The sequence below is a fragment of the Moschus berezovskii genome, chromosome 17, assembly GCF_049115385.1.
Source record: "Moschus berezovskii isolate FMDL1 chromosome 17, NW_MosBer_1.0, whole genome shotgun sequence".
Lineage (NCBI taxonomy): Eukaryota > Metazoa > Chordata > Mammalia > Artiodactyla > Moschidae > Moschus > Moschus berezovskii.
The window spans coordinates 53,273,016-53,288,966 of record NC_142476.1 but is presented as its reverse complement, the minus strand read 5'-3'; the positions used below and the strand labels follow the sequence as shown (position 1 = coordinate 53,288,966).

Sequence of the window (15,951 nt, the reverse complement as noted above, 5' to 3'; positions counted from 1 at the left end):
TTGCTAAATTATGTGGAAACAGGGTAAATGGGAAAAGAAGATCTTGAAAATCCATAAAGCCTTTCGTGATGCATGCTTTACAGAACTGAAACATCTCCAAGAAGGGTCGAGGAAAACTGTATGGATGCCAAACATCTAGGTATTTTTCAGAGGAGCTCCTGGAACAAGGTCAAATGGGCAAATTGCTCCCCCCACACCAACTATCTTTCTTTTACATACTCTCTTAGTAATTCTGGAAAAACTCCCACATACAAAGAGAAAGGGGAGTTTGTTTTCTGAACATCTCTTCAATTAGGAGTCAGATTTATACTTTGTTTTGAGGTTAAAGCACCTCTTACTTTGCCCAAGATGTATACGTAATGATTTTAGAAATCCCAAGCATAGGTTCACCAATTAGAAATCTATTCCACTTTATTATAAGTTAAAGGACAATGATTACATGTGGAAATAGTAGATTTTTATTTAATTCGGCTAAAATTGCTATAGCAAAACTCACTTTAAATTCCATATTATTTATGTAAAAAATTGCCAGATAAACAGCACGTATCTACTATTCTTTAAACGTGATGAGAATATTTAACTGATACATAGATTAGTCAAAGTGATTTATGAAAACAATGACAGCAGTTGGAATAACTAGTCATTTGTAGGTAGTGTTAGTCACTCAGTCATGTCCTACTCTTTGCAACCCCATGGACTGTAGACCACCAGGCTCATTTGTCCATGGAATTCTCCAGGCAAGAACACTGGAGCAGTCTGCCATTCCCTTCTCCAGGGGATCTGCCTGACCCAGGGATCGAACCTGGGTCTCCTGCATTGCAGGCAGATTCTTTACCAAATGAGCCACCAGGAAAGCCCGGTCGTTTGTAGGTCTGTGTACAAATTCACTAGTCCTCTGTTGTGATAAGACCCGAATGTTATAAGACCATTTGAAATATATTGAAGAAAAATACTACAAAATGATGCTCATGCATTTAGCCTTCTTGCCTTACTTTTAGGTACTTCTCAGTACTAGAACTGGTACCTGGGTTATCAACCGCTCTTCAGATGGGGGCTACCCACTTAATATGATGGTTACGAGAAGACACTATAATTTTGTTGCACAAGTTCTGCCCTCCTGTATTCTGACGTGGATTCAAGAGAGGCGCCTCAATAAAAGATTTGACCATGCGAATTACGGACTAAATATTACTAAGGGGTATTTAATTATATTTCTAATTAATGGTAAAGTTATTTAATCAATATTTATCATTCTCTTTAATTCACAACTTAAAATGTTCAATAATTGTGACTTTGCCTTTGTTTATCCTTTTCTAAGCTTATTTTCTTAAGACAATGTCCATCAGTACCACAGAAAATCTTGAAATAGGAGTATAGCAGACTAGTAAATGAAGAAAATGAAGGATGGAAACTTTATTTCCAGTTTGAAAATCAGGAATAAATTGGCCTTGAGTGTTCTCAGGTTGGCACCATTCACAAGTAAATGACAGCACCAGTGAGTAAAGATGGCCAGCTCTCACTAACCTTTAATAAATGTCCACACTGGCTGAATGATTAGAGGTATGAATTGCCAAAAGGAATTCCTAGAATTATATATTTTAATATACATCTGTATAGACCTACACATTGGCAAGGAAAAAGAAAACCTTGGAAATGCATATGAAGTTATGACTTTTATTAAATGCTTGACCCAAATATTTTTTCTTTGGTAAGATGGCTTTCACTCATGGAAAAAATGAATAACAATGAATGATTCAATATATAAATTTTATAGACATCATGTCTGCTGCAATTAGGTAGACTGATACTCATAATGAAAATATGAAAATGTTCATAACGAAAATATGTTCACTATGAAAATCCATTAATAAATAGATACAATTTTTTTAATCCAGAAAGTTTTTTGCAATTTCCTCTTTGCCAAATGTCAATCTTTTGAGGCCTGGGTGATGTGAGATACAAAACTGATTATCAAATGGATTGTCATATACTTGATCCTGGCATTGCTCCAGAAATTAATTCCAATAGAGAGAGAATTTTAAACCCCACAGGAAAAAAAATAGGTTTAGTCAATTTCTACATGCCTTCTACTGGGAGCAGGAAAACGAAACTTGTTATAGAAACAGCAAGTGACAACTTGAGAATTGACACGTGCTGTCAAGTGACAACTTAAGAATAGACCACTTTGAATTAGACATTGGTCAATTTACTCCCTTGACTTGGCAAATAATTATTTTGAACTGACTAAATAAATCATTTGTTGAGTGTCTCATAAATATAGCTACAGTGAATAATTTTCTCCTCTGTGTCAAAGGAAAAAACCAAAAAAAATTGTGAATGATGAGCTGCCAACCTGTATCCTCTGTGGGACAGTCACTATTAAAACCAGTGTGAAGGAGTTTACAGAAACCTCTGCGGTCTTTGAAGATGGGACAGTGGAAGAAAACATTGATGTTGTGATCTTCACTACAGGATACACATTTTCTTTTCCCTTTTTTGAAGAACCTCTCAAAACCCTTTGTACAAAGAAGATATTCCTATATAAGCTGGTCTTTCCCTCAAACCTAGAGAAGACAACATTAGCTATGATTGGCTTCATCAGCCTTACAGGATCCATCTTAGCAGCCACAGAGCTCCAAGCACGATGGGCCACAAGAATATTCAAAGGTATCTGGACCCTACTTAAAGCCCTATGTGAACAACTGAGTCTTGAAATCAGTCCCCTGAGATTTATCTAAAATCCAACAAATGTGAGCTAAAGTACCATAAAATATCCAAAAAATTTTTAATGAAGAATTAATTTTATATGTATGTAATATTATGGTGACTGTGCTTATATCACTAATGTGAGTGGGGAAAGTGAGTGGAAAAAGAGGATTTGACTCTGTGGATAGGATAAATCTGGACAACAGAATAATCACACTTCTCTGAGTAGCTGAGAAGTACCCAGGATCCCGTTTTATTCTGCTGTAGTCAAATCAAATCTAGTCTAGTCTATTTACTCCTGTCTTTCCATTTATCACTAGCAGTAGAGTTTTACATTGCTTCTTAAGAAAGATATTGGGAGCAATATACACTGTGAATAAAGTTGGGGTCTAAGAAGATAGTGACTTTTAAGAAATGCCCATAAAAACACTGTAGACACTGGGCACTAATGGCTGTCAGTTATCACTGTCAGAACACAGGTGGCAGAGTCAGGGCTACCAGAGTCCAATCCCAGTCCAATCCCAACTCATTAGCTTTGCAAGAACCTCTTTAAATCTCAGCCCCTTTGTTAAAATGGGAATAATAAAACCTCTTTCTAAGGGTTTTGTAAAATTAATGTCTACAAAGCAATTAACACAGTACTTGGCACAGAGTAAATGCTCATTAACTGACAGCTGTCATTCTTACTTTTCCTATTGTTATCGTACCTCTCCAGGGCAAGTTTTAGATTCATAAGTATTGTAAAGAATTGGACTTGTATTATTACATTTGTAAACATATAAACAATAATCACAGTCAAGCCTATAATTTGTCCTTTAGCACAATTTTGCCCTTAATGAATAAAAATCACCAATAATTTATAAATAGCATATAATACAGTATTAAGTAGTACTGACTTCTCTCACACTGCACAAATATAGTGTATATCAACTATACTTTAAACTGCTCTCCTAAATTGACAGACATGGTATTTTAATGGGGTGGTGGGGGGAGGTGGAGTGAAGGGATTAGAAATCTCATTTATTTGTATTACACAAAAAATTCCATGGCCTTTTATTAAACAGTCCAAATGTTTATTTAAGGCAAATTAAAGTGATTTTACAGCATTTTCCAATTATATTAAAAACACAGACGACTCTTAAGGACCTGGGTTTGGGGGGGTTAATTATTTTTTTAATTGGAGAATAATTGCTTTACAATGTTGTGTTGGTTTCTGCCATATGCCACCATGAGTCAGCCATAAGTATTCTCTCCCTCTTCAGCCTCCCTCCCACCCCCCAACCCCCCCAACCCCATCCCACCCTCTAGGTTGTCACAGAGCACCAAGATGAGTGTCAGTTGCCACTAGCAAATTCCCACTAACAATCTGTTTTACATATGGTAATAGATATGTTTCAGTGCTATTCTCTCAATTCGTCCCACCCTCTTCCCCTGCTGTGTCCACAAGTCTGTTCTCTATGTGTCTCTATTCCTACTCCAAAAATAGGTTCATCAGTACCATTTTTCTAGATTCCATATATATGAGTTAATATACGATATTTGTTTCTCTATTTCTGACTTACTTCACTCTGTATAACAGGTTTCAGGTTCATCCACCTGGGTTGGGATGATCCCCTGGAGGAAGGCATGGCAACCCACTCCAGTATTCTTACCTGGAGAATCCTATGGATAGAGGAGCCTGGTGGGCTAGAGTCCAAGGGTCACAAGAGTCAGACATGACTGAAATAACTTAGCATGCACACATGCACCTCACTAGAACTGATGCAAATTCATTCCTTTTCATGGCTGAGTAATATTCCATCATATTTATGTACCACAGCTTCTTTATCCATTCATCTGTCAATGGACATCTAGTTTGCTTCCACATCCTAGCTATTGTAAATAGTGCTGCCGTGGACATTGGGGTACATGTGTCTTTTTGAATTATGTTACCTGGGTTTTTTCAGAATTTTATAATGAGCTCAAAAATGCTTATGAGAATGATAGAGCTGACAAAACAAAACTTGATTAGATCACACCACAGTAGTGATTGCATGCCTCTCCAGAGACTCTGCAAGAGACCAGGTACCACCAAGTGAAGTCTTTACAGCTTTTTACAGGATACAGTGATCCCAGTGGCAAGTACACTCCAGGGCTAAGTCAGAGCTTTCTCATGTAGATTAGTAAGTACCCAGGTTAAGTGAGTTCAGAGAGGGATTTTACCTCCAAAAAATTATCATCTGCACTGTGTGCTATACTAAGTCGCTCAGTCGTTGTCTGACTCTTTGCGACCCCAGAGACTATAGCCTGCTAGGTTCCTCTGTCCATGAAATTCTCCAGGCAAGAATACCAGAGTGGGTTGCCATGCCTTCCTCCAGGGAATCTTCCAACCCAGGGATCAAACCCACATTTCTTGCAGCTCCTGCATTGCAAGCAGATTCTTTACCACCTTGGGAAAACCCCAATGCCATTCTAAGCTTTTGCAATCACATGTTCTGAGGTTGGAGCATTGGAAGGCCAGAAATCAGGGGGAAGAGAACTCAAAGGAAGAGCCATATGTGACTTTGGTGTTGTTTCTGGCTTTTCTCACAGGACTCTGTAAGATACCACCACCTGAAAAACTGATGGCTGAGGCTATGAAGAAGGAACAGCTTATAGAAAGGTATGAAATATAGCCTGCTACAGGGAAAATTTACCATTATATTCCATTACAAAACATTTTTTTCAATATAAAAGCCACTCCTAGGGAAGCAGAGGGGCAGGTTAGAAGTAACTGCATAATTAATTAATAATTGCATTATGAGCCAGAAGAATATATTTTTAGTCCTAACTTTTCCACCAGCTAGATTTGTGGTCCAGTGGTTAAGACTCCATGCTTTCACTGCAGGGGGCATGAGTTCAGTCTCTGGTCAGGGAACTAAGATCCCTGCATGCCACACAGTGCAGTCAAAAAAATAATAATAATTGATTTTTGACTTTAGATGATGTGCCAGGTGGGGACATCAGATCGCCTCAGCAGAACACAGAACCTGGCCCTAGACAATGGCAATCTTTTGTTTACTTGGCCCCCAAACCCTGTTCTCTTTGTTCTCCTACTTCTCAGGCTATTCTTTCTCTATATTTACAAGTGTCTCCTCTTCCTCACTCCTAAAAACTGGTGAACCCCAACCTTAATCCACAAACCTCTTCTTACTTCTGTTAACACTAGTGGGTAACCTCACCATGCCTGTGGCTTTAAATGACATTGTGTACTCATGGCTCCCAAACTTGGGTCTCTAACCCAGATCTCTCCTTGGAACTCCAAATCCTAAACCAACTCCCTCTAGGTATCTCCACTTAGATATGTAATAGGTATCTCAAAATTAAAAAAAAATATTTATGTATTTGGCTGCCTCAGGTCTTCATTGTGGCACACAGGATCTTCATTGCGTCATAAGAGATCTTTCGCTGTGGCACATGGGCTTTGTTGCTCTGTGACTTGTGGTATCTTAGTTCCCCAACCAGGGATTGAACCCGTGTCCCCTGCTTTGCAAGGCGGATCCTTAACCACTGGACCACCAGGGAAGTCCTGGTATCTCCAATTTAACATGTCTAGAAACTAACCCTCAACTTCCACCTGCACATGGGCTACTCTGAGACTTTCCCCTTCTCAGTCGAAGGCTACTTATTCCAGTTAAACAGTCAAAAACCTTGGAGTGATCTTTTTCCTCTTTTTCTTTCACATCCTCAGCAAATACTGTTAACTCTTACCTTCAGATAAATTCAGAATCCAGACCCCTCTCACTACCTTGGCTACTGACCACCCCAGAACAGGCCACTGTGTTCTCTCACCAGAACACTTGCGGTCCCCTCTTGCCTTGTATCTGTGCCTCCTCTCTTCTATGGTCTACTCTTGACTCCATGTAATAGTGACCCATGCCACATTACTCTTCTGTTGAAAACCCTCTGCTTCCCATTTCACTCCCAGAGACTTCCCTGCAGCTCTGCACTTGTCCAGGCAACAGCTCTCTCTATGCCCTCATTGTCTTCTGCTCTCCCACCTTACCCAAACTGCTCCAGTCACTCCAGACAGCTCCCTGGGCTTCGGGCATGCTCAGAACCTTTGTACTTACTGTCTCCTCTTCCTGGAATGTTCTGCCCCCTACCCCATACCTGTTGGCTCACTCTGTTCAAATATCCCCTCATAAGAGAGAAGCCTTCTCTGAGAACACGGCATGAAATGGCAACCCACCCAGTCTCATCATTGCCTCTCCCCTTTACCCTTCTTTGTATGTCTTCATAATTCCTCTTACTACTTGATATATTCTATATCTGTTTGGGGTTTCGTTGTTGCTTTTTTTTTTATCTGTTTTTCACTGTGCCAAGTGGCATATAGGATCTTAGTTACCTGACCAGGAATAGAACCCGTGCGCCCTACAGTGGGAGCACTGACTTAACCACTGACCAGCAGGAAAGTCCCTGGCTGGGTTTTTCACAGCCTCCTGCTCTGCCCTGTTGGAATTTAAGTTCCTTGGCAGCAAAGACTTTGTTTTACTCACTGTTGGACTCCCAACACCTAGGATAATGCCTGTCATGTGACAGACACCTAAGATTGCTTGACTGATTGAAGGAATGAATGAATCAGTGAAAGAATGACATTGGCACATCATGAAAATGTATTAATAACAGAAATAGATAGGGATAGAACCTTCCTATACACTATACATTTGACCCTTGAACAATACAGGCTTGAACTGCATGGATCCACTTATACGCTGATTTTTTTTTTTAATGGAAAAATTGAGGGAGGTTTGTGACAATTTGAAAACACTTGCAGATAAATCATGAAGCCTAGAAATATTGAAAAAATTAAGAAAAAGATATGTCATGAATGTGCAGAATATAGGCAGATATTAGTCTATCATTTACTGCCATCAAATATATAAAAATCTATTATAAAATTTAATATTTATCAAAATTTGAACACATAAACACAGATCATACATTGTGCCATTCACAAGCAAGAGAAATATAAACAAGTGTAAAGCATGCATGCGTGCTCGGTCACTCAGTCGTGTCTGACTCTTTGTGACCCCATAGACTGCATCCCTCCGGGCTCCTCTGAGGGAGGAGCTGGGATTATCCCAGCAAGAATACTGGAGTGGGTTATCATTTCCTCTTCCAGGGGATCTTCTCAACCCAGGGATCAAACCCTTGTTTTCTGCATTGGCAGACAGACTCTTTACCACTGAGCCACGTGGGAAGCCTAAACAGTGTAAAGATGCAGCGTTAAATCATAACAGCATAAAATTAACTGTAGCACTACTGCAGAAATTCCATAGCTACCTTCTGTTGCTACTGTGATGAGCTCAAGTGTTTCACATAGCTGCTTAATATGTCATACGACACTAATCATCTCTGCACAAACAGCATCTCTCCAGCAAATCTCCTATCACAGTAAAAAGTGATCTCTCACATTTCTCATGTATTTTCCATCGTGATTAGTGCAATAATGTAAACCTTGAATCACAACACGGGACCCATTAGAGTGCTACTAGTGATGCTGGAAGTAAGTGCTCCCAAAAAGCAGACAAAAGTCCCGAATTTACAAGAAAAAGTTGAATTGCTTGACATGTACTGTAGACTGAGGTCTGCAGCTGCAGTTGCCTGTCATTTCACAATAAATGAATTCAGCATAAGGACCATTATAAAAAAGAAAATTTGTGAAGCCATCACTGTACCTGTGCCAGGAGGCATGAAAACCTTGCACTTTTGGGAAATATTTTTTCATCTTGTGTTGAAAATTGCAGCTTTTATGTGTGTGCAGGATTGCTATAAGAAAGGCATACTTATAGACTTTTATAGATTTGAAAAATAGTGAAGTTATTATATGACAACTGAAAGCAAAAGAAACATGAAGAAGTATTTAATGCTAGAGAAGGATGGTTTCCTGATTTTAGAAAGCAGGGTCTTTAAAAAAAAATAGTCAAGATAACAGGAAGAGCAGCTTCTGTTGACCAAGAGGAAGCAGACCAAGAGTTCCAGGGTGCCATTAAGACAATCACTGAAGAAAAAGGATATCTGCCTGAAACGGTGTTTAATGCAGACAAAAGTGCCCTATCCTGGGGATGGCGGAGAGCAGAATGCCACAAAGGACATTTATTATTAAAGAGGACAACTGAGCATGAGATTTTAAGGCAGGAAAGCATAGGCTAACTCTGCATTCATGTGTAAATGCAGTCGGGTTTATCATCATGTTGGTTGTTCAGTCATGTCTGAACACGCCTGCAAGGCTCCTCTGTCCATGGAATTCTCCAGCCAAGAATACTGGAGTAGGCTGCCATTCCTTTCTCTAGGGCATGGGTTCAGTCAGGACTGCCCTTAACTGTAAAACTGCTAACCCCCCAGCCTTGAAGGGAAAAGATAAATACCAGCTACCCATCTTTTCATTGTACAACAAGAAGACCTGGACAATGACAACCCTTTTTCTGGATTAGCTCCTTCACTGCTCTGTCCCTAAAATCAGAAAGTATCTTGCCAATAAGTGACTGTCTTTGAAAGTTCTTTTGATATTGGATAATCCCCTGGCCACCCAGAACATAAAGCATCTGAAGTGCTCTATGGAAATGACTGTCAGTGCTATGGAAGAGAATCCCAATAGAGAAAATATCATGAAAGTCTGGAAGGACTACACCTTTGAAGATGCCATCGTTGTTATAGAAAACCTATGAAAACCACCAAGCCTGAAACAATAAATTGCTGCTGGAGGAAACTATGTCCAGATATTGTGTGTGACTTTGCAGGGTTTACAACAAAGCCAGTCAAGGAAATCATGAAAGAGATTGTAGATATGGGAGAGGAAAAAAAAAAGGTGGGGAGTGAAGGGTTTCAAGATAAGGATTTTAGAGAAATTTGAGAGCTAATAGGCTCCAAGCCAGAGGAATTAACAGAAGACAATTTGTTAGGGGGATGAGTGCTTCCAAACCAGGGCAAGAGGCTGAGGAAGAAGACATAGGAGAAGTGGTGCCAGAAAGCAAATTGACATCAGACAATCTGGCAAAAGGATTCCCGTTATTTAAGATGATTTTGACTTCTTTTATAGCATGGACCCTTCTATGATACAGGCACTGAAACTAAAGCAAATGATGGAAGAAAAATTGGTATCATATAAAAACATTTTTAAGAGAAGTGAAAAAGCAAGAAAGTCAGACAGAAATGATAGTGTATTTCCATAAAGTTACACCACATGTGCCTGTCTCTCCAGTCTCCCCTTCCACCTCCTCACCTCTTCTCCCTCTGCCACCCTGAGACAGCAAGATCAACCCCTTATCTTCCTCCTCCTCAGCCTACTCAATGTGAAGACGACAAGGATAAAGACCTTTATGATGATCCACTTCCTCTTAACGAATAGTAAATAATCATCATGCCCCACTGTTAATAGATTTATCTGTTGTGTATGTGTCTTCATGTGAAAATCTAAAACTTGCACAGCAAGAACTTAAAGAGAAGATTTTGTGTCATCATCGTCATCACTGCGTAAGTATTTATCATATAGAACTTCATGTGTAAGACTTGTAGGGAGTGGATAGCCAATCCTTACATAGGCATAAGGTGAGTGACATTTACAGTAATATAAAATTAATGTGTTAGCTTTCTTATTGGTTTCTAACTTTGCTTTCAAAGAATTATATTACTATACAACATGCCTCTTTCATATTTGGAGAAACAGTCCATCATCACAGGTAAGTGGGTTTTTTTTTTTAATGTAACAATGTTTCCAATACTGTACTATGAATATGACTATAATACCATATACCATAAAAATTTTATAATGATTATTTATTATTATGTAGGCTAGGCTTCCATGAAACAATCATATTGCTATTGCTTCTTCATTATCAATGTATGATTCATTATACTTGTAAATAAATATGAATGTCTTCTTCACATTATCTTTTCATTTTTGATGTCCAGTGTTAGGAATACAAATAACATCTACAGTGTTTTGTATCATATAAGACAATATTGATGTAGGTACTGATAGATGATTCATCTTATAAACAACATAAACTTATGGTATCAATGAGTACTGTACGGTACTGTAAATATATTTTCTCTTCCTTATGATTTTCTTAATATCATTTTCTTTTCTCAGTTTACTCTAACAATATAGCATAGGATCATATAACATACAAAATATGTGTTAACCTGTTTCTGCTATCAGTATGGCTTTTAGTTTACTAATAATTTATTAGTAGTTAGGTTTGAGGGGAATCAAGTTTCACTTAGATTTTCAACTATATGGGGGATTGATACCCCTAACCCCCTCATTGTTCAAGGGTCAACTGTATTTACATCTGTGTCATGTTCAGTTCTGCTATACCAAGTATGATCCTCTCAACTCACAATTAATAAAAATAATTCAGATGGTTATATATGTGATGCTTTCTGATCATGTTTATTTGTTCAATAACTGTGGTATCTGGACTGATCTGATTTTACCCTCATACCAAATTCAAGAACCTGAAACATTATTTAAAGCTCCTCTTCCAATCGTCTTCTTCTGCCAATCTCCTTTAACAAAATTGATTACACTCACAAATACCCTATGCAAATAAACTCCTTTATTTTTTCTCTCCAACATAGGAAAACATTCCCAACATGGTTTGACTCCAATAGAAAGAAACAAAAGGGAGGTGGGGAAACTCACAATTTGAAAATCAAGTGATCCATCTTCTTCCCTCTCAGGGGTTTGATGAAAGATCCCGGCGGAGACAAAGTTGACTACATATCCTACCTGGATGACCTCGCTTCCTTAATAGGTATAAAGCCCAACGTCCCACTTCTGTTCATCAAGGACCCCAGACTAGCGTGGGAAGTTTTCTTTGGACCATGTACTCCTTACCAGTATCGCCTAATGGGCCCCGGGAAATGGGATGGAGCCCGAAATGCCATCTTGACCCAGTGGGACAGGACACTGAAACCCTTAAAAACTCGAACCATTCCTGGTTCCTCCAAACCTGCCTCCATGTCACATTATTTGAAAACCTGGGGGGCACCTATACTGCTTGCTTCCCTTCTACTGATGTACAAATCTTCAATTTTTTTGAAATTGGTGCCAGAAAAACTACAGGACAGGATATCCCCTGAATTAATAAGTATTTGATGAGGATAAATTGGATAGGTTATGAGGATTGTCCCCAGTCATATTAATTCCGTTCCCAAATATCTTGTGTTTTTCCCCTCTCCTCTCCATCATAGCTGTTATCATGCAAGTTTAGGTCTAATCATCTCTTACCTGAATTATTGGTCTATCTTCCTCTCAAGTCTCACTACCTCCTTTCTTGCCTCCTTTAGCAGTTGTTCTAAAATAAAAAATACTGTCATCGTTTCCATCAAGATCTTGGTAGGAACAAGACAGAACTCAAGTTAGGTAATTTGTGGAAACTTTAATATAAAGGTTATGTCCAGTGGTTTGAGCAGAGTATAGGGAAATCATAAGTAGAATGAAATACTCCCAGACTAGTAACTGTGAGATGCTTTTACCATCCATAGTTTTTCTAATGAGGCAAAGGGAGAACAAATATGAATAAGAGAGCGAGATTATGTGGAGAGGACCACCTCCCAAGAGCTGTGATCTCCAGCTCACCACTGAAGGCAGTCCATGGTGACCCCAAAAGTACAGAGCTAGGGAAATTCATTGCCTAATCTTATGTTCTTCCCTCCCTCTGATCTGCCCATACTTCTCAATGGCCTAACCCAACCAAAATTCAGAAGGCAAGGTTGCTGACTATTGTGGATTTAATTGCATTCATTCCCCCCAAAATATAGTCAAGTTCTAACCTCTGGTACCTGTGAATGGTGCCAGAGGTAACTTACTCGGAAATAGGATCTTTGAAAACGTACATAAGTTGGAAATAAGATCTTTGCAAATGTACGGAAGTTGAGATCATACTGAAATAGGGTGAGCTAGATCCAATATAAAAAAAGTATCCTTATAAAAAGAGGATAAAGCTACTTCCTGGTGATCTAGTGACTAAGACTCCAGGCTCCCAATGCAGGGGGCCCAGGTTCGATCCCTGGTCAGGGAATTAGATTCCGTATGCCTCAACTGAAGATCTCGCATACTGCAACTAAGACCCAGTGCAGCCAAATAAAAATTTTTATAGAGAGAGAGAGGACAAGACACAGAGACGCAGTCACAGTAGAGAATACCACGTGAAGAAAGGCAGAAGTTGGAATGATGCACCTACAAACTAAGGATCGCCAAGCAAGCAAACACTGAAAGAGACACAGAATCTGCTCGCAGTGCAGGAGATCCAGGTTCAATTCCTGGATTGGGAAGATTCCCAGGAGGAGGGCATGGCCACTCACTCCAGTATTCTTGCCTGGAGAATTCAATGGACAGAGGAACCTGGTGGGCTACAGATCATGAGGTTGCAGAAGAATTGGACATGACTGAGTAACTAACCCTCTCACTTTCTTTCACTTTTCATGACTGCCACTCCATCATCACATACCATCACATACCACTCCATCATTGTTCTGTTATTACTGTAACATTCATGTAATTTTCTTTTTGTGTCCGTCTCCTAATAAATGGTGGGTTCTTGAGGGGAACCATCATCTTGTTCGGCTAAAACACTGCTTGATAAAAATACTCCAAAATAAATATTTGATGACTAAACAGTGGCTTCACTGGCTGACATTCCTTGTCTCTCTTCTACCCACATTCTTTTCTTCTGCCAACTTGATAAATTACTTCAGACTACTTCAGCTCTGCAAATGAACAAGGGCCGTCCGCCAACATCTAATTTTATAAGATCATCCATGTGGCAGTCAGAATGTATACAACTGATCAGCAACTGGGAGCCAGGGGTACTGATCTTAAGCACTAACTCTAATTCAAGCTGGATTATAATCCCAGCTCTGCCATTAACTGTGAAGCTTTGATCAAGTTACTTAGCCTCTGTGAGCCTCAAGTGCCATCATCTGGAAAATGAGGCGACAAGAATATTACCTACCTCAAAAGTAAACACAAAGTGAGACAATATAGGGTGTTGCTTACCTAATAAGTTACCTATTAACAGATGAAGAGTTTGAGGACATTTTTAACTCTCTGAATTAAAGGATTTGAAAACTATGGCCTGGCTCTATTCCCTGTTGCCTAATCAGAGAGTATGGCCTCTGCTGTCTGTGGACCACCTGGTAGCACCTTCCAACTAGGATCACATTTTTGTCCTTGTGTTTCCCTCCCCCCGCAAGACCTGAGTCCATTGCCATCAACATTGCTGCCATCACCATGGCACCACTCACAGGCTTTTCAGACAGACCTTCCAAGATGCAGCAAGCCAGTAATACCAAAGGAAGAATTCTTCTCCATCATTAGAAGTGGACCTCCTGACATAATTTGTTGATGTGTCTCTAGGGTTTTATTGACAACAAGCCCTGGTCAAAGAAGCACCTAATTCCAGATCTTCAAAACCAACTAAAACTGAATAGGAGCAGTGTTGTTGGTGAATGGAAGAAACAAAAAGTGCCCACCAAACTGAGAAGGTATCCTGAGACTGAAAATTGAGGTGGACAGCTCCATGTAATCACTGGATCACATATTACAAGGCAGCTTACTCACCGGGTGGGATCTGGATCAAGCAGACAATGATCCCGAAGTGTTCACGGCTGTACTCCATACCACCAAGGGGTCTTAGAACAATTTTACAGTTTACCTAGGCTATGAGCATATATCCTTGGAAACAGGACATGCATTCCTAAGTCAAGATTTTTGAACAAGTTAACTAGTCTCATGAGTACCAGAATACGTCAAGGACGGTTTTCCTCATTGTCTGGGGACTATCAGAGTATAGAGGCCACCTGGTCCTAATGATTCCTAAACAATATCTATTAACTATAAAGCCCTTGACCATGGAGAAGTGATCTGTTGCACAGTACAGTCCTTGGTAGGGTCAGTGAAAGGACAGGAGAAATTGTAAAGACCTATTGATAGTATATTAAAAAGCAGAGACATTACTTTGCCAACCAAGGTCCGTCTAGTCAAGGCAATGGTTTTTCCCGTGGTCATGTATGGATGTGAGAGCTGGACTGTGAAGAAAGCTGATCGCCAAAGAATCGATGCTTTTGAACTGTGGTGTTGGAGAAGACTCTTGAGAGTCCCTTGTACTGCAAGGAGATCCAACCAGTCCATTCTAAAGGAGATCAATCCTGGATGTTCATTGGAGGGACTGATGCTAAAGCTGAAACTGCAATACTTTGGCCACCTCATGCGACAAGCTGACTCACTGGAAAAGACTCTGATGCTGGGAAAGGTTGGGGGCGGGAGGAGAAGGGGAAGACCGAGAATGAGATGGCTGGATGGCATCACCGACTCTGTGGACATGAGTTTGAGTGTACTCCGGGAGTTGGTGATGGACAGGGAGGCCTGGCGTGCTGTGATTCATGGGGTCGCGGAGAGTCGGACACGACTGAGCGACTGAACTGAACTGAACTGAACTGAAGATGACCCACAGAGCAGCAGCTAGGGAATCCATCTACCTCCTAAATTGACAATGAAACACAGGTCCCAAGGGTGATTCATAGTCCCATAATATTTAGAAATATTATTAAAGTCATTTTAATCTTTATCACTTATCATATAATTCATATTTTTAAACATAAAAGTGTAATTTAAATGAAATTGACAATATTAAAGAAGCATTAGGAGGCAAACCACATTTCCTAAGTTCTTTCAAGGAAATAAAAAATAAACCAGCTGTAAAAGTCTCTTGTTCGACAATAAAATGTGCTCAAAGCTCAACATTACAATAAGATACTTCTGTTATTCTGAAGATTTATTTCCCCCAAAAGAAATTTTTCAAGTGTAGGGGAAGTCTCTTTTTTGAAAGGACTAAGCTTCAGAGATTGCATTTTCTAGTTTAATAACAGTCCATACATATAACAAAGTAAGAGGAAATAAGCCCCAAAACATTTTCTTGGACTCCTCTTATGCATACAAGTTCTAACACCCTCTCCACGTTGAGCTCACGCTAGCTCTTCAAGTCAACACTGAGTCTCCATGTAGGTAGTAATCAGAGCACCTGCCATTCACTCTGTAGGACAGAAATGGAACTATATTCACACTCACACAATCCACTGCACTCAGTTGACCTCAGTTTACCCATCCCAGGCAATCCAGCCTCCCTCAGCCACCTTCAGTTAACTTTCAGGTACCTGGCAAGTGAACAGTTGGCAAATAATCAGATGTAATGGTTCATTGGCAGCAGACAAACAGTA

The 15,951-nt window shown here is 39.7% G+C and overlaps 1 protein-coding gene across 3 annotated transcripts in view; it reads left to right on the top strand.

Moving 5' to 3' along the window:
* Nucleotides 1–14,660, top strand: part of FMO4 (flavin containing dimethylaniline monoxygenase 4) — a 42,681-nt gene extending 28,021 nt beyond the window's left edge. The window contains exons 6-9 of one of the 3 annotated variants that reach the window (XM_055419650.2): nucleotides 999–1,198; nucleotides 2,315–2,667; nucleotides 5,278–5,347; nucleotides 11,413–14,660. In XM_055419650.2, the coding sequence (XP_055275625.2) occupies nucleotides 999–1,198; nucleotides 2,315–2,667; nucleotides 5,278–5,347; nucleotides 11,413–11,830 (1,041 nt within the window). In that variant the 3' untranslated portion in view covers nucleotides 11,831–14,660. Of the gene's footprint in view, nucleotides 1–998; nucleotides 1,199–2,314; nucleotides 2,668–5,277; nucleotides 5,348–10,009; nucleotides 10,200–11,310 lie in introns of those variants that run through there. The other 2 variants (XM_055419651.2, XM_088845473.1) reach the window with 2 other exon arrangements.
* Nucleotides 14,661–15,951: the final 1,291 nt, after the last annotated feature.